This window comes from Haematobia irritans, chromosome 2, assembly GCF_050003625.1.
Source record: "Haematobia irritans isolate KBUSLIRL chromosome 2, ASM5000362v1, whole genome shotgun sequence".
Taxonomy (NCBI): domain Eukaryota; kingdom Metazoa; phylum Arthropoda; class Insecta; order Diptera; family Muscidae; genus Haematobia; species Haematobia irritans.
In genome coordinates this window covers 99,209,872-99,232,953 of record NC_134398.1, presented here as the reverse complement: position 1 = coordinate 99,232,953, position 23,082 = coordinate 99,209,872, and the positions used below count along the sequence as shown (strand labels likewise).

The window sequence follows — 23,082 nt, the reverse complement described above, 5'->3', positions numbered from 1 at the left end:
TGGGAGAATTGTACAGTGTACAATTTTCAAAATTTTGAATTACTAAGCTTTCTCTCTCTGGGTGTAATTGAGTGCTGGTTAAAAGTAATTAACACTCAAAAATCACCTTATTGTGAATGAAAAAGATAAATAACTAAACGTATAGTCTTTTCTATTGAAATATTATTTAAATAGTATATTTAGCTGGAAATATTATTGAATAGCTTGTAACTGGGCATGACATAAAAAATCTGGAAATTCCAGCCCATTCCAGTCCATCTGGCAACCCTAGACATGATAGGGAGATGCCTCCATGTGCCGTTAACACCTTAATTGAGGAGTCATTGAAAACAAAGACGAAACTCATTATGGGATGCTACGCAAATGCACAACATAGTATATGTGGAAGTGGTGTCATTAATACAAGAGGACAGTCACTGCTAGAGTTTATTTTGCATACTAATTTGGTAGTTTGCGATAAGGGAGATATCCCAACCTTCGTCACTAGAAACAGACAAGAGGTTTTGGACGTCACCTTGGCGTCGCAAGAACTGAATGATATGTGAGTGGACTGAAATGATATGTGAGTGGCAGGTTTTAAGTGAATATAGCTTCTCAGATCATCGCTACATTAATTTCAAATTTGATGTTCCTACCAAAAAGACCATATTTCCTCCAAATGTTAGGAAAGCAGATTGGAATAGGTACAGGGAAGATATCGAACACGCAGTGGAACGGATAACTAAGCCTTCAACATCTCACTGAAAGCTGCATGCCCGAGAGGGAAGCAAAGGGGAAAATCTACAGCCATGGTGGTCTACGTAGTTCAGTAATATGAGGAAATCCCACAGGAAGCTCTTTAAAAAAGCAAAGTCCACCAGAGCTTCGAAGGATTAGGACACTTACAAGAAGAATCTGAGAGGATACAAGCGAGAACTGAGAAATGCTCAGTATAACTCCTGGAATGTTTACTGCAGCAGTATTGTGAATACGTCCGAGGCTTCCAGACGACGGAAGGTACTAGCATCCACTAACCCTGCTCCAGGTTTCATTAAAACATCGGAGGGCAATTGGACAACGTCCAGTGAGGAGACGCTGGAGGTACTATTGGACACACATTTTCCTGGAAATCAGATGGTGGAAACATGTTCTGGCGGTGCCACAGTGGCTCAGCGGTAATTTCCTATCGAGGAAATTGTATCGGAATCTAGAATAAAATGGGCGTTAAATAGCTTTGGGCCATTCAAATCCCCCGGACCTGATGGAATTACTCCGGCGGAGCTACAAGCAGTGACTGAAAGAATTATCCCCTGGTTGACGGTGATATATAAAGGGTGTATAAACTTAGCATATATTCCAGAAAAGTGGAGGGAAACAAAAGTCGTTTTCATACCCAAAGTGGGAAAAGCCTCTCACTCGAGTGCGAAGAATTTCCGACCAATCAGCTTATCCTCACTCCTACACACAAAAAGTTATCACCCAAATTTTTTCAATTAAACACTTAATTGAATTTGGAAACGGGTTCAATTAATATGTTAATTGATTCAATTAATTATTTAATCAAATCCGAATAAAAACCAATTAAAAAAATTATTGATATTTGTTACGTTTCCAATTAAAATATTAATTGATTCAATCAAATTGTTAATCAATTTCCGAATTTCCAATTACAAACGTGATTGAAAATTTTTCCGTTTCCAATTACACATGTGATCCAATCACCTTTGTGATTGAAATTGAATAATTTTGAGCAATGGAAAGGGAGAAAAGAGAACAAAAGAATGGGTATTTATTCAACAATGTATGATGGAGAGATCAGTCTGTGGAAGTAACTCGTAACGAAGGCTTGGGTTTTTGTTTCTCGCGTAAATTGAAAAACAGGAGTGGCGACATTCTGTTTGCTGCATTCAAAATGTGTGCATAAATATTTTGAACGCAATAACAAATCATAGCAAAGAGTTGAAATAAATAAAGTGTGTAACAACAAATGACCACGTGGTAAAGTTTAGAAAAAAATGTATGAGAGAACGCATTTGAAATTACCTGTGTTTGTGTTTTGTGGTATTGTAAAAATGGAAAACAATCTACGTTTATTTAAGGTAAGAAATTGTGAAATGTGAATACCGTTTTCCATTGAAGCCTGTTTACATAAAACGGACTAAAATAATATATTTTTTATTCATTTCTTTTAGTTGCCAATTTTATTTCGTGAAATATATAAGAATATGTTTGCAATCAAAAGATGGGTACCGTATTGATCTTTTCAAATTATAAATTTTTTCACTCCTAGTTTTCTTAAAACCAAGAGCGGTATGGGTTTGTTGGAAGATTCACCTTGAAGTTGCGAAGTAGCGTTGGCATTAAATTGCATTTTTGTTTTACCTGTCTTTTTCAGTTTGAACCCAAGTAGAGAGCAGTATATCTGGTATATAAACTAATGAGCTGAATTATGTAATGGTAAAAAAGTTCTTTCTTTTGGATTTAAAAATATGAAAAATATCCGAAAATAATAAAAATATGTATTTTCCATTTATATTTTTTTTTTCTATTTCCAGAATTTGCAAAGTATCATCAATATAATAGCAAATATTGCATTGTTTTCCCATTATTTTTGTCTTTGATTGGTTAAAATTTGAATAGACGATTTCTTCAATGTGTGGAAATTGTGGAAAGGAATTGTTACTAAAATTAAATTACCGAGCTCCTTAATACACCTTTTTATGCTAAAAGACTACAACTCCAAAAGAAGATTATAAATCTGCAACCTGGAACTAAGAATTGAACTTGATATTCTATGCAGATAATGTTTAACAAATTAACTTTTAATTGCACAAAATTAAATTCGAATTATTCTGTTTACTTTCAGAAAAACTAATTTAGCTTACAGGATGCTGATTTATTAGAAATCTAGGCGCATCTACATATTAGAAGGAACATGCTGACATGTTCATTGTTATAAGGAAGATAATGATTTATATAGTTTATTTTTTCACCCTATAGTTGTTATTGATAGTAATTGTATGTGTAAATTATGTTAGAATAAAACACAAATGACAAGAACCAAATTTATTTGTTTATTGCATAATTCAAAAAATAATAAAATAGTAAATATGTTTTATAAGAAACACATATTTTATTTTATTGCAAATAAAACTAAATACGATTTTGGGGGCGCAATATATAAATTTTTGATTGAAATTTATAGCAAATTTCAATTAATTATTTAATTGAATGAATCAAATAGATGATTGATTTTTGTCGCGAAATTAATTAAAATTTTAATTGATTCAATTAAAACTGTGATTGAATTTTATGTTAAAAATCAATCACGTTTTTAATTGATTCAATCACACAATTAATTGATTCCGTCACAAAAGTCAATTAAATTTTTCATTGAAAATCGTGTTGGTTTTCAATCAAAATGGATGATTGATACTATCATTTTCGTGATTGAAGACATTTCAATTAAAAAAATGATTGAATCCGCGATTTTCGTGAACTAGCATCGATTCAAGTTTGCTCTCGAAACTACAGCATGTATACTCGAAGGGCAGGTGTACTGAGACCGCATAACATGAACTAATCAGCTTTATTGAAAGCTCACTATCTGTCAATGAATACACAATCGTGGCATTTTCAGACATCGAAGGGGCATTCAATAACGTCCATACAAGCACGATATTAAATGGACTTGCAACTCTGAATGTTGATCCATGTATACTTAGGTTGTTAGACGAAATTCTAATGAGGAGACATATTTCAGGTATGTGAACAGAGGCACTCCCCAAGGAGGAGTTCCATAACCTCTTCTTTGGAATGTGGCTTTGTACTCTAAAGCTGCAAAACTAGTCGCACCATTCAATATTTTCGATAGTTTTAAACCAAACAATCGATAGTATCGATACTATCGGATTTTTTTCAAAAATCAATTTTAAATGGTTTTCATTAAACAAAAGTTTCCTCTTGTGCATTTGGATCTCACATTTTAGTGAATTTATATTATTTAAAACGAAAAATGATACTTCAAGTGCTAATTACTAAGGTCCATTGAGAGTTATTGAAAACTTGTGGACAAAGAAGTCCTTCCACTCCGTGGTTGCTGGTAAACGTAAAGCCCAAGATTTTTTCACCGATATCCCGATGAAAATCATTGCAATTAGAACACAATCAAGAATATTGTTCTGGATTTGATTCGTTCAGGATTTGATTCGTAGGTTTTAGTCTTGCGTTTACTGGTAGCTATTGTAAGAAAAAAGATGCTACAGAATGAAAGAAAAAGGAAATCAATTTATAGCCGTATATTTTTGTAAAAAATCTATTTTAAAGGAATTAGGCAGACATTAAAATAAATTAGAATTATTCAATTTTTGTTTATTTTTACCTACTTTGGTATGTAGCATTGTCGGTATTTTTTATAGCGATCTGGGTTTCTTCGATAGTATCGCTATCGAAAAATAAATACCTTGTGCTATCGATAGTTTTGCAGCTTTAAAGAGGGAAAAGCCTCTCACTCGAGTGCGATTTTCGTGATTGAAATCAAAAAAAAAAAAAATTTTGTGTACTTAAGGCTCTGGAGAGGATGATAAATATTTATCTTAGAACTAGCATCGATTCAAGTTTGCTCTCGAAACGACAGCATGCATACTCGAAGGGCAGGTCTACTGAGACTGCATTACATGAAGTAGTCAGCTTTATTGAAAGCTCACTATCTGTCAATGAATACACAATCGTGGCGTTTCTAGACATCGAGGGGGCATTCGATAACGTCCATCCGTGCTCGATATTAAATGGACTGGCAACTCTGAATGTTGATCCAGATATACTTATGCTGCTAGACGAACTGCTTAAGAGGAGACGTATTTCAGCCGCACTAGGACAAGCAAACAAACAAAGATATGTGAACAGAGGCACTCCCCGAGGAGGAGTTCTATCACCTCTTCTTTGGAATGTTGCTATAAACAACCTTCTGGTTTTCCTAGAAAAAGAAAGGATAAAAGTGGTGGCATACGCAGACGATGTAGCTCTAGTAGTGAGGGGGAAATTCCCATCCACAATCAGAGATATTATACAAATTGAAATTTGTGCATTGACTATACACGGCAGTAGTTAGACCTACAATGCTATGTCGTCTTGTGGTCTGGTGGGCGGCACTTCAGGAGCCGACAAGTGTAGATAAAGTTCAGCGATTGGGGTGCTTGTGCATCTCAGGTGCATTCCGTGAGTCAGGAGTAGATGCCTTAATGTCATGCTGCATCTATTGCCTTCAGACATATTAGACAAACAGTCAGCAGCAATAACTGCTGTACGGAAAAAAGGTACGGCCACAGTTTGGTCCCCAAATTAATGCCAGATGTGCCAAACGTAGTGGATTACTCTATGGCGAACCCGCTTTTCGACAAAAAGTTTTTAACTTTAATTCCCGATAGTGCGGCGTGGATCACAAAAACCCCTGGGAATAAACATTATATAGATTTCTACACCGATGGATACAAATTAAATGGACAAGTCGGTTTCGGGGTATATTCGGAACTTCGAATAGCGAAGCGATTACTTAATCACTGTAGTGTTTTTCAGTCTGAAATATTAGCAATAAAAGAGGTTACAAATTGGCTGAAAAGTAATGTTCCAACAAATGTTGCGATTAATATATACTCATACAGTCAACCTGTAATAAAATCCTTGGACTATGTGTTCCTTAACTCGGAAACGGCCATCAACTGTCGTAAATCTCTCAATTAGATGGCTGAGCAATAAAATATGCACCTAATATGGGTGCCTGTCCGCAGGAACATACCGAGGAACAGGGTAGCGGGTGAGTTAGCAATGCTAGGAACTACCTTCCAAGGGAACTAGAAGCTATTGGTATGCCTCTGCCTACCGGTTCAATGGTGTAAATGTAAAAGTTGTAACGACACCAAACAAATATGGCCCCATTTACACTTAAACCGCACACTAGAAATGCTAGTGTTCTCAAAACATCAGATATAACTGCTGATATATGCTATAATGGGTCCCTGCCTGATAGGCGAGTTTGCAAAAACTATTGCCGCGAAGTATAATTACTACTGCATCAGCTGTCATGATGCGTGTAAATAAATAATTAAAAAAGGGAATCAATTACATACCTCTTGTAAGAGTGTACTCCATTTGGTGTGCGGCGTAAGCGATTTAGTTTTAAATTACTGACGGACCTGGAAAATGTTAACTTAGGCTGTCTGTTAATGTTTTAGGAACAATCTGGTTGGTTCAACAGAAGAAAATATTCGTTTAAAACTAGAGTTGCCCATATGTAATAGGTACTTTTAGTTAAAGCGGTATCACAATGGACTGAATAGTATAAGTGAGCCTAAAAATAAATCGGGCTGCCACTTTAACCTACTCTCGGACTTCAAACCGATTTCAATTTGAACTCAGAAACTATGTATCTGAAAATGTTAGTTTAAAACGGAGAACAAGGAGCATGTCTGTCCAAAAATATACATGGTTAATTTGAATGAATCCGAATATCGGAATATGGGGGGATAGCTACTTATCTGCGCCGTAAGAACAGGGGTTTTTTAAACTATTGCAATTCTAGTTTGGTGTGATTGTTATTTTTCTCTTATCGGCATTCAAACCGAATATGGAATCCTGCTGCTGTCGTCTGTAATAACGTTGGCTTATAGGGAATATGGTGCGAAGTGTAATTATTACCCAATGCAATGAAAATAATATTTACGTTATATTAAAGATAACGCAACCTAATTTTCAGGATGCGCAATTTACAAAATATTAAGAACAAAATTCTTTAAAATAATGCTTTTTTAATTAAAATAAAGTTTATAATCTTTGCATCAAAATTTTGTTTATTAAATTTAGGACACAAATTTTGTAAATTTGCGTTATCCGTTAAAGCCGCATGAATGCGTAGCACCAAAATAAAATAAATAAAACAAAAGGATTTAGTTTTCTTTTCAATAATCTTTCAATAAAACGTAATTTTATTGAATTTCTTTGGAGACAATATTTACCTTTTGTCACAAAATCGTTGTTACAAGGACGTAATCCAATAACGAATAATAACAAAAGCTTAGCCGCCGAAAGACGGTAATGGCACGACTCGTTAGAAAAATGTAACGAATTGTGCTGAAAGCTTAATGTACATTTTCTAACGAGGAGGAAATTGTCACTTTATAATATTTTAAGTCCCCATCTAACGAATAAACTTTAACCAATATTAATTTGAACTTAAACATTCCGCCCGCTCTGCAACATCCAGCTATGTTGTAATTTAAATTCAATAATTCATATAATGGTACATACAATATATTAATATCAAAATAAATATAAAATGCGATGTCAGTTTGATTTTCAAATTGAGCAATTTTTTTTTTTATTAATTCATGTATTCATTTTTTCAAACTTCATAGTCTTAACTAAATGGTCGTAGAGCCGTTGATCCGGAGGGTCTGCAGTGTCTCGATTTTTGGCCAGGATGACCTACGACACTTATGGTTGACATTGACCTGACACTACCCTGCCAAGCATCGTTAGCTGCGCCAATGGGAACCCAGGACTCGAAAATATCTGTGTTTTGATAACCCGTGCGTAGACATCGGGCCCTAGGACCAACCCCACCCCGGAAGGACGGTAAAACTTTGGGACGGCCAGCTGGAAACTCTCGAAATATTCCCGTTTCGAATCTGAAGCCGATGCCGATGGGGTGACAACACGGGTTAGATCCGTTACCCGGGCAGAGAAAACCAATTAATTTTCTGCATTGTGTCGGGAAACAACCATAAGTAGGCAAAATGTGTCCTGCGACGTCATCGCTGAAACAAGCCGTAGGCTGAGGGCTAGGCTGCTACAAATCATACTGTACCCCGCCCACGGGTCGAGGACAACTCGGACAGGAATTCGACGATCGGACAAGACAAGCAAGAGGACAAGCAAGAGTGGGACCAAGCGTGACGGCCGGTTATAGAAACAACATCGGACCAAGTATGGATTTATCCAGACGTCAGTAGGAGCCGTATCAGCCCCCGACGGAGGGACAACTGTTTGCGTCGGTACTACCTCTTGTGAAGAGGCGACGACTGGGGTCATCCCGACGTCAGGGAACTGCTCGATGGCTGGTAACGGCTCACCACCCATATGTGGCGCTCCGGCGGGGATAAACTGCCATCAAAGCTGCTGAAACTGGTATGCGGAACGCATCTTATTACGTCCTTCCTTAAGAACACATCTCAAATCCTTCTCGAAGTCGCGTGAAGCCCCAACAAAATTTGTACCATTATCCAAAAAAATGGTCTTGGGACAACCACGCCGAGATATAAATCTGTGAAAGGCTGCCAGAAACGTTGTCGTAGACAAGTCCGAAGTGGCTTCCAAGTGTATGGCCTTCGTCAAAAAGCACACAAACACGCGAACATAACCCTTCGTTATTTTACATGCCCGCCCTACAAATGACTTAATTTCGAAAGGTCCCGCAAAATCAACGCCAGTCGTAGTAAACGGTCTAGTAAGCACAGTTTTCTCCGGTGGGAGAGCCGCCATGATCTGCGAACAAGACTTCTTCCTATCCAATAGACATCGCTTACACCGGTTGATAGTCGACCTGATCAAAGATGTCAAACGAGGAATTCAATACTCAATCCGAATAAGACGTAGTACCGACTGGTTCCCTCCGTGAATAGATATGTCGTGAACATATTTCACCAGTAGCCTAGCGATAGTAGATTCGCTACGGCACAATAATGGGATGACGCTCACAATACGAAAAGGTAGGACACCTACTCAAACGACCGTTCAGCCTCATAACCCCCTCCTCATCCAGGAATGGATTCAAAGACAACAGCGAACTTTTGGAACCTAACGTTTTCTTCTCCATCAAACAATAATACTCATCTGGATAATGAGCCCTTTGAGACAGAACAGCTAGACTTAATCTCACTGTCTTTAATTCGGTTGCCGTCAACGTCGTGTCGTGATACACATTTCGACTAGCATGTGAATAATGGGTCCTATGATAAAACCTAAATACATATGCGATGACTCGTAGAGCCCTATCTAACGAAGAAAACCTCTCCAAAATATACTCATAATCCGTAAACACGATGCGTGAGTCTTGACCGCCCGTAACTCACCGACAGTTTCAAGCGCGGTCAAATCACTAATATCCCACCGAGAGCTATCTGAGCAGAGCCACTCTGGTCCATGATACACATTTGGACTAGCATGTGAATAATGGGTCCTATGATAAAACCTAAATACATATGCGATGACTCTTAGAGCCCTATCTAACGAAGAAAACCTCTCCAAAATATCCTCATAATCCGTAAAAACGATGCGTGAGTCTCGTAGATGGCGTCTTTCGAAGCCATGAGCGGACGATGGTAGAATCCGTCCAACAATAAACACGGCGAAACTCAATATCTAACTCCCTGGCTATAGACTTGTAAATTTTTGAGGCCAAAACAGTCCCACAAAGCTCCAAACGTGGCAAAGATATAGATTTGATGGGGGCTACCTTAGTCTTACAAGATAGCTAATGGGTGAAGATATGTCCCTGCGGCGTAACCACACGAACATATACTAGCCCCGGGTATGCTTTTTCCGACGCGTCGGAAAAAACATGTAATTCATCTTCACAGTCTGTGGAATAATTGACCCATCGAAGTATACGAACGTCATTCACATCCTGATAGGTTTCGACAAACTTTCGCCATTGTCGCTCAGTTTGTAACGGAAGTGACTCGTCCCATCCTGTCTTATCCAACCAAACCTGTTGCATAATAATCGTCGCCACTATAAAAATTGGTCCCAGCCAGCCAACAGGATCAAATAGTCTAGCTATAGCCGATAAAACCTCTCTCTTTGTAAACCGAGATTTCCGCTCAATCGGTTTTATATCAAAATAAAACAAGTCTAACTGCGCATTCCACCTAATGCCCAACGGTTTCGAACTACTAGCTTCAACAAAGCTAGTAATTTGGCGTCAACCAAATGGTCAGCCGGAAACGATTCCAAAATGGCTAGCTCATTAGAAGTCCACTTCCTCAGCTCGAACCTTGCCGATGATAATACCCTAATCAATTGGTCCCTAGATTCAACAGCGGTCTCCACGTCATGGTACCCTGTCAAAACATCATCCACCAGTGATGCCATGCGTAGGGAAAAATCCTTTTTTGTAGGGATTTTTTCCTAAAATTACATCGGTAGGGGAAAAAGGGCAGATTTTTCATTTTTTCTACAAATATAGGGAATTTTTCCAATTTCCATAGTTTACCACATTTTGCAACAAGAAGAGTACTTTTTCTTAATATTCCAGATATTTGAAGATCCAAAATATATGGTAGTCAAAGCTTCAACTAATGGAATACGTGATTCACCGTTAACGATGTTATTGTAATGATTTTATTTAGAAAAGTTCAAAAGATGTTTTTGCATTGGTATTTAATTACAAATGTGTAAATAGATTTCATTTGCAAGAATAAACGCTTCCATTAAGGTTCATAAACAGGTGATGGCTTCGTCAACTTGGTGCCTCTCAATATTTTCTAACACAAAGATCACTTGCAGTGCATACGCGGATTCGTGTATATAAATGTAGGATTACATATTATTACAATACTTATAGCCTATTGGACAAGAAGATTAAGGAAATTAGTACTATTAAGTTACTGAAAAGAACTTGTTCAATAAGCTCGAATAAGTATTGTAATAATATGTAGTTTAAATGACTTATACATTAAACAGTCCTGCATTGGTGTCAGGCTAACATAAAAATAGTAAATGTAGGATTTTTATTCTACATTTACAACTGTTACATTCACAACAGTTTTTAATGTTTTAGGAAAATGTTGTCTAGTGAAGAAAATAACATAAAACCATTCCAACAAAATTTAGAAAATAGCCTTTTTGACCAAATTGGCTCATTGTTGACTTAAAGGGTTGGCTAGAGGCGGTCGAAAATGACGATTTTAAATACCAATGCTTGTGGAAAGTTCGTAATTTGCAGAAATCTGACCTGAAGAAACACGCGGCCATTAAAGTCCACAAGAAAAATGTTGGTTGTGTTAAAAATGAGCAATGATGTTGCAATGTTCGAAATACGAATAAAAATGTTATATTATTGAACATTTGGTCCCTTTATTGACGGATATAATCCCTGGCTATTAATTTTAAAGAAATTGAATTCAATATAAAATATTTGTTGTTTTCTAGCCAAATTTTTTTGAATTTAGTACCGTAGGGAAAAATGTAGGGAAAAAATTTTGGGCGTAGGGAAAAAAGGGAATTTTTGGGTGCCACGTAGGGAATTTTCAAAAAACTTCCTGGCATCACTGTCATCCACGTACATGCGCCTTCGTAGAATATGTGCCGCGTGGGGATAATTATTTTCGGAGTCATCGGCCAATTGCAATAACGTCCGTATGGCTAAATATGGACCACAATTCACTCCAAATGTCACGGTCTGCAGCTCATAGTCCTGTACATCTTTTTGAGGGGAGTCCCTAAAGACAATTCGCTGCAGAGGCGTGTGGGTCGAATTTACCCTAATTTGGCGGTACATCTGTGTGATGTCGCAATTAAAAACATATTTGAAAAATCTCTACCTCAAAATCAAATAAACCAATTCCAATTGTAATGTGGGTCCCACATAAAGAATGTCGTTCAGACTTTTACCATTTGAGGTCTTATGCGAAGCATTAAAGACAACTCGAAGTTTTGACGTCAATTTGTCCGGATTGATTACTGGGTGGTGAGGCAAGTAACACACTGGTTGGTCAGAAGGAGAAGTCGACGACACTGATCTCATATGTTGCAAGTTCAAATATTCTTTAATCACCCCATCATACATTAATTTAGTTTCAGACTTTTGTAAAAGCGAAGGCTCGCCACGAATAAACTGTTTTAAACAACTTGTCCGCGAAAGTCCAAGCAAGACCTGTCCCTTTAATTCGGGTTTTATCGGAAGAGTCACTACGTATCTTCCATCGGAATCCCTATACATATGTGGTATTCTTGTAATTTTTTTCACAAAAATTTATCTGCGGGAGAACAAATTGCCCGCCTTGGTAAGTCCTCTAACTCCCAAAACCGAAGAAGAGTCTTGTCAAGACCATCTTCCTCCATAAATTCAACAGTCGTTGAAAAACCCGTCACATTAGAAGTGGGAATTGAACCAGTAATGAGCCAACTGAAGACTGTCTGTTGAGCAATCAACGAACCTCAAATACCGGACCGAACCCCCTGTAATATAATTCTGGGAAACAAGTCAGCCCCCAACAATAAATCAACCGGACGACTATCGAACAGATTAGGATCAGCCAAACGTAAATTAGGCAAACGCGAAATATAATTCCGACTCACCTGAAAAGACGGTAAATTCCCAGAAATCTTAGGCAGGACCAACGCACTCGCCTCTACCACGAACGACTCATCTATTGGTGACCCTATATTTAGAGGGCAAATACCGCGAGAAGCTATAGAAACCGATTGATTCACGCCTGATTTTGAAGACCTCGTACTCGTCGTCGAAATCCTAAGCATCTTCTGCATACCTTCGGTAATAAAGGAGGCCTCTGATGCTGGGTTCAATAAGAGCCCGAGCTGGGTACGTCATACCCTGATGAACGATGTTCACCATAGCCGTCCCTAATAGCACTGCCCTGTTCTTGGAAACATGAAATACTTGCCTGGCCGAAGTACCAGACACAATTCCAGAAGAAGTGGAAGGCTGCGACGTAGATGTCGAAGACTTCGGAGCTGCATTCGTAAAATGCGTTCGTAGTCTCCTGCCATCAGTTTTCCTTGAAGCCTCAATACCCTTCAAATCGCGGAGACACGTGAGTGTCTGAATCCTGACCAAAATGATAATTTTTAACAATGCGCTTACCGCTAATGGGTCATACAAAACGAAAACCCAAAAAAAACTCAATTTCAAAAAATTTTATAATTTTCCTCAAAATATTTACGACTCGCGACTGTGAGGGTTAACAAACAAAGCACAGCACAAAAAAATATGTATGTATATACGTGTGTGTATCACTGACCATACGTAGGTAGGCACAATGCAAATTCAAACGTTGACTGCAGTGACGATTGATGTATGTTTACACTGGTAATACCAAAGATAATAAAAGAGGAAGATGGGAGATTGGCTTGCGTCATACCAAATGTTGCATTTACCTGATTAGTTTAATACATGTTTGTAGTTGTTTTTCGTTTTTATTTTTTAAATGAAAAATGTAATCTTCTTAATGAAACAATGTTAAATTTTAGGCAACAACAAAAAAAATACATTTTCCCCTTTATGGAAATTTATGGCCTGTTCCTGTATATCGAACGAAAGCTTTCTTTCGTATTCCAAACGAAAGAAAATTGATTTTTGTTCTTTTATTTCGAAAGACAAGTCACTTCATATTTTGTTGTCGAGTAATAAACGAACATATACAATAAGTGCCAAGGAAAAAGTAAGAGCATTGTTAACATTTCAATGAATTCTCAGGCCAAAAATTTAAAAATACTCATTTTTAATAATCAATGTATACTCATACAAACGAATCGAACTTTCAAAAATAGAAAAACCCAAATTCATTCGAATTCGAGTGACTGCCTTTCTTTCGAACTGGTTTTCGTTCGATATACAGGAACAGGGCATTATTTCGTACTCTTAATTTCTTTTTATTTGCATTTTAATGCTATGTCAATACTTGTCGTATACGCGTTTGGTTCGAGTATTAAACTAATGTGGTAAATGGTTTGATGTTCTCAATAGACAATCTCCCATCTTCCTCTTTTATTATCTTTGGGTAATACGACCAACAGAGCCTTTGGAGTCTGCGTGTATTTTGTTATTGTTTTATTTACTTCAAGTTAAAGGCAACGTAATTGCAAATAATGTTTTGAAGTAAATAAGCACTTGTCAACGTTTAAATTCACCACACAACACCAGTATATATAATAGATTTTTTTTACTTTTTATTTTGACTTAAATTTAAATTTCCTTTAACAAAACGAAATGAAAGAATCGTACGTATATATGTAGCAATGATTGTACGTATATCGCATTGCAATTTGCCGTCGGCAAAACGAAATAATTGACACAATGTTGTAAAAAAACCGCGGTTTAAATTTAAAATCATTCGCGATATGCTCAATTATTTTAATAAAACACTGACATATGCACCTGTGTGTTGATATTTAATTATTGAAATAATTTTTCAAATTAAATTTTCCATAATTATGGCTGCAATTCGACTGCTTCCTGTTGTTATTGTTGAAGTGATCAGCACTTTCCTTTGGAAAAGGAAAAACAAAAACCCTTTATTAATTGCTATAAGCAAGTATCCGGCTCGATTGGACCAATGAATGCGTAGCACCGAAAAATAAAATAAATAAAACAAAAGCATTTAGTTTTCTTTTCAATAACCTTTCAATAAAACGTAATTTTATTGAATTTCTTGGGAGACAATATTTACGTTTTTTCACAAAATCGCTGTTACAATGACGAAATCCAATAACGAATAATAACAAAAGCTTAGACGCCGAAAGACGGTAATGGCGCGACTCGTTAGAAAAATGTAACGAATTGTGCTGAAAGCACAGGGCTGCATTCAGTACTTAATGTACATTTTCTAGCGAGGGGGAAATTGTCACTTTACAATATTTTAAGTCCCCATCTAACGAATAAATTTTAATCAATATTATTTTGAACTTAAACACCGCATTTGTTTGGACTATCGGCTTTAAATACTTTCGAATATTTTTAGATTTAAGATAAAAACGCTTCAAATATAAGCTAAGACTTATTTTGAAGATTGAGCATATTTGGTTTAAAAGTTTTTTGAAAATAAAACAAAAAAGTACTTTGAAGTATCTGTTATAATTTGGATTTTTAAACTGGTATTGCTTGTACGTGAACAGCTTTATTAATATATCGCGAAAAGAGAATGAATATTCAATAAATGAGACCTTTACTCTAATTTTAATTTTATTGGTCCTATATTTAAAGCCAGATATGTTGCTAAAAATGTCTTTTGGCTTCAAATCAATACCAAAATCCTTAAGAGAAAAAACTAATAATCGGGTTTAATTATTGGAAATGGCATGATATTGTAAACGCAATTATTTTTTTATTAATTTTTGGGTTAATAAAAATAGTTGTAAACTCAATAATCCAATTTGTAATTTCAATTATCTAAATATTTGAATTGCCAAAATTGTAAATTTAATCATTGTAGGTAATTAAAATTTCTGAAAATATTTAGTGATGAAAGTAATTATGTATCTTGTTGAAACCATAAAAATATTTTAATAAATATGGTTATTAACTTAATTAATCAAACAATTGGAAACGGATTTTTTTCAATTATTAGAATAATTAAATAAATTACGCCAATAATAGAAAATATTCTTTAATAGTAATAAATAGTTTTAACTAGCGTAACCAGGCCGGGTTCGCTGCGCCTTTCGAAGCATATTTTCGTTAACTTATGGTGTTTTCTTTTCCTGAAAAAAAATGCACACTTTCTTTGCATTTTGCCCGGAAAATGAACTTTTTAGGTTCTTTTCTAAAACAAACAGGAAAAAGTGCGAAGAGGCTTCGAATTCTCTTGTGAAAATAGTGCCACGCATAGAGGCAAATTACGGGCATTTTTAGCACTGCCTGAAATGATAGCATGTTGTTAGGTTGCTGGCAACATTTTAAAAATTCACATTTTAGAAAAGAAAACAGCATTAGTCAACCATATCCTTCGATCTGAAACTCTTTTAAAGGGTAAGGTCAGGCGAAGTCTGACACAAAAACTGAAGTACTGATTAATCACTCCATGGTTTCCACACACATGTCCCGTACATTTCAACAAAACCGGACTACTTGCTTTTTCGTTTATATACAGAAGTAGGGCGGTTATGCAGGTGTAAAACGTTTAATTGTTTCACGGTATGGACTTGAGGAGAAAGGAAGCAGCTGTTCTTTGCCTAGACACCCCTTCAAACCTCCCTGATAATTTCAAGCAAATCGGATAATTTTGTTCCAATTTCAAAAAGTCGGGCAAGGGGGAGGTCCCCCTTCCCGTCCAAATATTAAAATATCGGGTACCCAATTTTTAAAAAAGCCAGGTAAGAGGGATGTTCCCATCCCCCACCATATATCAAAAAATGAGGTACCCTATTTTCACCACATGATTACCCTCTACGTTCTCCGAACATTTTTCATGTTAAAAAATAAAATTATTTTATAACAATAGCAACTGCGATGAATTCAAATTATATATTTTTTTAACGTGCGCTGTATGTAAAAACAAAATTTCCCGCTTTCCCGTTTCTTAAAGTTTCTTTGCTACAAACCTCACAGAACCCGAGACCTTTCCAACGAATGCAAAACCGTGGAAATCGGTTCGTGCGTTCTGGAGTTATTGCGTCAGGAAGGAAAACACGACTTATTTTTATAAAGTACAAGATTACGAGGGCGGTTCGGAAACTTCTTAGCCTATCAATGAAAGAGAATAGTTAGTTTTTCAAAAATATTTTTATTTTTCAAAATAATCTCCTGAATCTTCAATACACTTAGTCCAACGCTTTTCTACACCCCCAAAAAAAATCGCTTCTCTAACATATGTTCCAAACATATTTTGCAGGAAGCACATATATTATTGGATACTGCCGAAACATTATTATGTTTGTTTTAAGTGAACATACATGTTTGGAAGAATTTTAGCCCAAAAATACTATATACTTGGAAGAATTTTCCCCAAAGAATATTGTGATCATTCTCTCACATAATTTTTACTTCCACGAAATATTTTAGTTCTTGGCACCTTCTTCTGTATCGTTGAGAAAGCTAGACGTGTTTCGTGCTGCTCCAACAAAAAAACTACGTTTTATAATATTGCCAACAAATTTCATATTTAAAAATTAATTAAAGTAAAATATCTATAAATTATACTTTCTTGCAAGAGTGTTATTTGTCACTTTGGCATCACTGTTAATAAAAAGTTTATAAATATAATAAACTCATTTACAAACTACAACAGAATTAAAGCGAGAAAGTCCAAAGAGCAAAATAAAAACAAACCAAACTACAACAACAGCAACAATGCATGCCCAGTCAATAATCAATGCCCCACATACAAGCAACGAAGCTGCCGAAACTACAAATCGATCTCTTTTTGAGAACTCTGTGCAACAACAGATGGATACCATCTCACCACAAGAAAATAATAAAGATTCAACACCTACAAAAACAACGTCTACTAGGAATCCCCTCTTAGCAGCACCCCAGCGTAAAAGACTTTTAGAAGAGTACAATGTACAGAAAACTCCACTCGCCTCCACATATGCTTCTCCAACTCGCTTACTCAACCTCATTGAAAAAAGGTTTGATAAGCAACAACAACAAATTCACCACCCCAGCAAAAAAAAGCGTCGCCAAAAATGTAATGAAAATGTTCTTTTTGGATCTGGAAGTGGTGCAAAATTGACGCAGAAGCGATGAATTTAACATGGGCTTGTCATAGGACTGAAGTCCTCCATTTCAACAACCGTTGCACTGAATTTGCATCACTTCTTTAGGTGTGATCCGAATTCAATGTTTTGGATGTAAATTAAAAAATTCTGTGATATTTTGTCAAATAAATAATTTTTATAATTTTTAATGGATTCTAACGCTTCTCAGAAACGTTTGACCTCAAATATTTTCAAAAATTCACAATTTTTTCAGATTGGATTTATTATTTTTGTTGACAAAATTTAAATGATTTCTCCATTTTATGAATTTTTACTCTGTTTTTAACCTATTTGAAACAAAAAAAGTTAAAATTGCCCTTTAAAAATATGAAAAAAAAACAAGTTATAAAAATTGAATTAAAAGAACTTCCTGGGTAGTTCAAATAAAGAACATCATTGGGAGTGCATCTTCTGGAAGTGCTTTTAAAGTTGTTCCTTTGGAAGAACTTCCAAATTTTTTTGCTGGGACTCTATGCAACAGCTTCCCAGCAAAAAAAAAATTGGAAGTTGTTCCACAAACATTTCTTTTAAAGCCCATCCCAGAATCCCCCATCGAGTTTTTCCAACTTCCGATGCAGTCCTTTTGGACAAGTCCACAAACATTTCTTCTAAAGAGCATCGTGGGATCCCCCAATTATTTATTTCCACTTCCGATGCAGACCTTTTGGACAAGTACACAAACATTTCTTCTAAAGCGCATCTTCGGATCCCCAATGATTTTTTTCTACTTCCGATGCAGTCCTTGTGGACAAGTATTAGAAAGAACGCAATCAGGCTATTTTAAGTGCAAATTTTGGACAATTACATTTTACAAAATAATAGAAAACTAATAAAAAAAAATAATAAAAAAATAGAAAATTAATAAAAAAGTAAAAATAATAATAATAAAAAAACATAAATTTTATCCCCGCTGGGATTTGAACCTGTGCCGTTTGACTTTTTCGCTTCCATGGAAGTTCGTTTGAGACGGTTTTGCAAATTACGAGAATTTTTAATTTTTTTGTTGATTTTTAATGGAAAAAATATATTTATACGAAAATATATGCCAAAAATAAAAAATAAAAACGATGCATAGCATAAAAAAAATATTTTTTTTAGAAAAATATTTGATAAAAAAATTGCCGCTGGTGAGATTTGAATCTGCGTTTCTTATTTTTTTCGTTCATCCTAATAAAGAACATCTCGAGAAGCAATTAGAGTGTTATTCCTTGGTGTCGTATTACGATCATATCACAAACATTTGAATTGACCTTTCGACGCTTTATGTGCAGTGGCGTTTGTGGCTGAGTGTGCTAAGGCGTTCTGTTATGGTGCCAGCCAATCCAGGTTCAATCCCTGGTCGGAGCGAAAAAGTTTTTCAAATTGTAAAAATTAGATAATAGGAAAATAATAGTGTAATAAAACATATGGAAAAAAAGTGAAATTGGTTGAAAAAAATTTTTTTCGCTTTTTAAATTTCTTCGTTCAAATTAACTTCCAGGGCACAACTTCTAAAGCAATGCAAAGGATCCAAAAAGGGAGTACTTCCGTCCTATGACAAGCCCATGTAAAATTCATTGGAGATGATCCAAGTTTGCACTACTTCCGGATCACAGATTGGGGATCCAAACTACTTTTTTGGAAGCTCTTTTTTTGCTGGGTTATTCAACAGAGTGAGTATCGTCTCATGACAGAAATAGATAAGAGATTTTGTGATATTGAGAAAAGAATTCTGAGAGATATTAAAAGCGAACTCAATGATTTAAAGGAAAGTGTTGTGAATGCGCACAACGATATAGCTGAATTAAAAGAACGTATAAACAAATTGGAAACAGAAAAAAATGAGTCGCTACAACATAATGATCAAATATTGCATTTACAAAAAAAGATATTACAGCACGAAAATGCGAATGTAGCGTCTGATATACGCATCACGGGTATTCCTTCACACAACAACGAAAATCTAGTGTCCATTTTTTCAGACATTTGTAACGCACTGCAAGTTTCTAATATCAATTTGACATCAATTTACCGAGTTAGAAACATAAAGGAAAAGCGTAAGATTGTTGATGCAGCCATTGTGGCCAAGCTTGGAACACCTTATGAAAAGAACTTTATGATACGAGCAATATCAAATTACAGAAAAACGAACAAATCTCCACTTACTTTGAATCAAATTGGATTTGATTCTTCTACTCCATTCTATGTTTATGAAAATTTAACACCATATAATCATAAAATACTAATGTCTGCATTAAAACTCAGAAGAGAAAAAAAGATTCATAGTGCCTTTACTATTAAAGGTATTGTCAATATCAAAATTTCTGAGTCGGATGAACCTAAAATGATTGACACAATGGAACAGCTTAATCGTTTTTTTCGTTGACGTTTTAAATAATGATTTTTATATTGTCTTTAACTTACTCTCTAGTATAAGGTTTTTAATTTCTCGACATTTTTTAATTGAAGGAAAACTGAAACATAATTTTTCAATTCTGACACATTGCTCACACAAAATGCATAGCGTCATATTTCAAAGTGAAGTGGTTCTTCCAAGTAATATTTATATTAATTATGTCACTATTTAGCAATAATTATGGCATATCCACAGTTAGTACTTATAGTATGTTGAGAATCCTATCAAAGTATCATCCAGGTCTAAAGGTAGTGCACTTAAATGCTCAAAGTCTGGTGAAGAAACTGCACGGTTGAAAAAGACTGTTTTTCATATGTTTGGCTATAAACATTATATGTTTGGAACACAAATTTTTAAACACAATATTTTTGAGTGCAAGCATATAATGTTCATAAACTAGCATAACATGTTTGGGACAATATGTTAATATGTTAGAACATATTATGTTTGGGACATAAAATGTTTGTAAATATAATATGCTTGGATGCAAACATATATTAATTTAGAAATAGCCTATAAACATATATGTGTTTAGTAGCTTGGAGCGCTATTTAACAGGGAGCGATATTGAATTAAGTTGGTGGTTGTTGCTTGTTATTACAAAATTAACATTTTATTTTTCCTTGGGCAATTGATCAGCTACTTCTTTGATCCTTACAAACTGTGTGGTCCGCTGTTCGAATCCCCGTCCGGCAAAAGGTAAAATTAAAATAAAAAAAAATCATACAATTGAATAATTTCTTCTACAATGTTTGTATTACAGAAAAAGGTGCTAAGAACTAAAAAATCTCGTGGAAGTGAGAAAGATGTGGGGGAATATACAATTGGGCAGAAACAAAATTTTGAGCATTCAGGTCGAAAACCTATGTTGTTAGCACCTACATTACCTGTTTATTTTCATAATTCATTATGATTGTAAATATATAAATAAATAAATAAAATTTTGAGCACAATATTGTTTGGGAGAATTTTTTTAAGCATATAATATTTTTGGGTGCAAAATGCTTCCAAACATATTATATGTTCACATAATAACATATTGTTTTTTGGAAGACAACATTATTGAATTTGGATGCAAAAATACAAAATGTTTGGAACTTAGACTACCCAAACATATATTGTTTAGACCAATATGCTTTCAAACATATTATATATTGGAAGAGATCAAACATATAAATGTTTGGGCAATACCCAAAAATGTATATGCTTGAAGCAAAATATGTTTGGGAGTATATGTTACAGAAGCGATTTTTTGTGAGCGTGTGGATGAATTTAGATACCTTTTCATAAATTCGAATATTGATGTAATCTGCATTTCAGAAACGTGGTTTAGGAAAGATTTGACTAATGATATTATTAATCTTGACGGTTACGATGTTTATCGGGCTGATAGGCCTAGTCATGCTGGCGGGGCAGCAATATATGTGAGAAAAGGTATACCAGTTAGGATTTTGCGCTCATCCGGACCTGAAAGCTTAATGAAATATTTGTTTCTGGCGTTACATTGCTCAGATCGTAGTATTCTTATAGGGACTGTTTACCGACCGAATATACTCATTGAGATTGCCCCACTTCTGGATGTGTTGAGAACAATTTCTTTGTCATACGAGGACATTATAATCGCGGGTGACTTTAACTCAAATATATTGCAGGATGGTAGTATGATAAGAGAGTTCAATGCCATAGGTTTGCATTCCGTCAATGACAACACTCCGACACACTATGGCAGCACCTACAATACTTTATTAGACCTATTTCTAGTATCGGACCTGGATCGATGCAACTGTTATGACCAAATTAGTTATTCTACTTTTTCAAGACACGATATGATCTTTATTTCATCCAATCTTCCAGTACCTCGTATTACAGACACTTTCATGTTTAGGGATTTTAAAAATAATTAATATACTGAGCTCACATCTGCTCTAAATGATATGCAATGGAACAAGATTTACCAGCTAGATAATATTGACGACAAAGTGACTCTCTTCGAGAATTATATACGTGCTCTTTATAACAAACATGTTCCCCTTGGGGTAAAATCAGTTCGACCTAAGGAACAACCATGGTTCAATAATGACATAAGGGAACTGATATTGAGGAGCGAAGAGGCTTATCGACGTTGGAAACGTTTTAAAACACCTAGGATAAGGGAAGAATTTAAATTACTACGGCGAGAAGTAGTCAACAGAGTTAAGGATTCGAAAAGGTCATACACGCAAAAAAATAATTCTTTCCTCCCAAACGAAATTTTAGACAAACAAAGTTCGTTTCTCATTTGCTTTTCGCTGTAAGGAAGTGTATTTGGAAGAAAAGTATATACTTTTTGTGATAAACGTTTATTCTTTTCCAGGATGTAAAAACAATTTCATAAATACTACCTCAAAAAAACATTGTTTTCTTGCTAACTGCATTTTCCCTCACATCTTTCTCCAATCCACGAGGTTTTTTAGTTCTTAACACCTTTTCCTGTAATACCAACAATGTAGAAGAAATTATACGATTTTATAAATTTTTAAATTTTTTTTTACCTTTCGCCTGGACGGAGAGTTGAACCGCAGACCATACACTTTGTAAGCCAACACACTAACCACTGAGCTATGTACCTGTTATGGTCATCAATAGATAAATATCCATATAAGTTATATTTATATAGCATAGCTTGCGGCGCCCACGAACCGAATAAACAAAGTTTATTTAACAGAAACAAACATTTAGTTTGGCACCGTGGAGCAGTGGTTGCTACGTCCGACTTGCACGCCAAGGGTCGTGGGTTCGATCCCTGCTTCGACCACAGTTTTTTTTTTTTTTTTATTTTGTACATGTATTCCAGATATGTTCGGAAGATTTCGAAAAAAAAATTACATTGTAGTATATTAAATTTTGAACTGTAAAATGTGTCTTGTTAAAGACATAAAGTCAGAAAAGAACAGTGTTTGATACAAACGAAATGGACGGTGTTGTTGTTTCAAAAATAACTTTTTTTATTGAAAAAATAAAAATTTTGTAATAAACGAATTTTTTTGGTGATAAAAGTTTAAAATTTTCTAAGCAATTCAAAAAACTCTAACAAAAGAAAAACGTTTTCGGTACACGTTTTCCAAACGTTTTTTTTTTTTCTTTGCGTGTATTACGTGGAGAAATTTAGTAATGCAGTGAACTGTAAGCAGAAATGGAATGAGATAAGGAATATAGGAATTGGTAAATCGAGAACT

General features: G+C 35.3%; 2 protein-coding genes across 24 annotated transcripts in view; one reads left to right on the top strand and one right to left on the bottom strand.

The window, feature by feature from the left end:
* LOC142225862 (uncharacterized) overlaps window positions 1-23,082 on the top strand; it is a 201,049-nt gene that overhangs the window by 8,018 nt on the left and 169,949 nt on the right. The window lies entirely within an intron of this gene.
* On the bottom strand, window positions 10,592-11,974 carry LOC142224859 (uncharacterized). Its single transcript, XM_075294636.1, has 3 exons — window positions 11,577-11,974; window positions 11,319-11,516; window positions 10,592-10,598 (listed from the first exon to the last, which is right to left on the bottom strand). Exons 1-3 carry the CDS (start codon window positions 11,972-11,974, stop codon window positions 10,592-10,594), a joined length of 603 nt encoding a protein of 200 aa, XP_075150751.1.

What these genes read in the sequence shown, in the direction of transcription:
- LOC142224859 (XM_075294636.1), bottom strand. Translation starts at nt 11,974, where the DNA reads ATGTATAGGGATTCCGATGGAAGATACGTAGTGACTCTTCCGATAAAA. An exon ending in TTGGTTTATTTGATTTTGAG is followed by an intron (nt 11,517 to 11,576) that starts GTAGAGATTTTT and finishes CCGCCAAATTAG; the next exon opens with GGTAAATTCGACCCACACGC.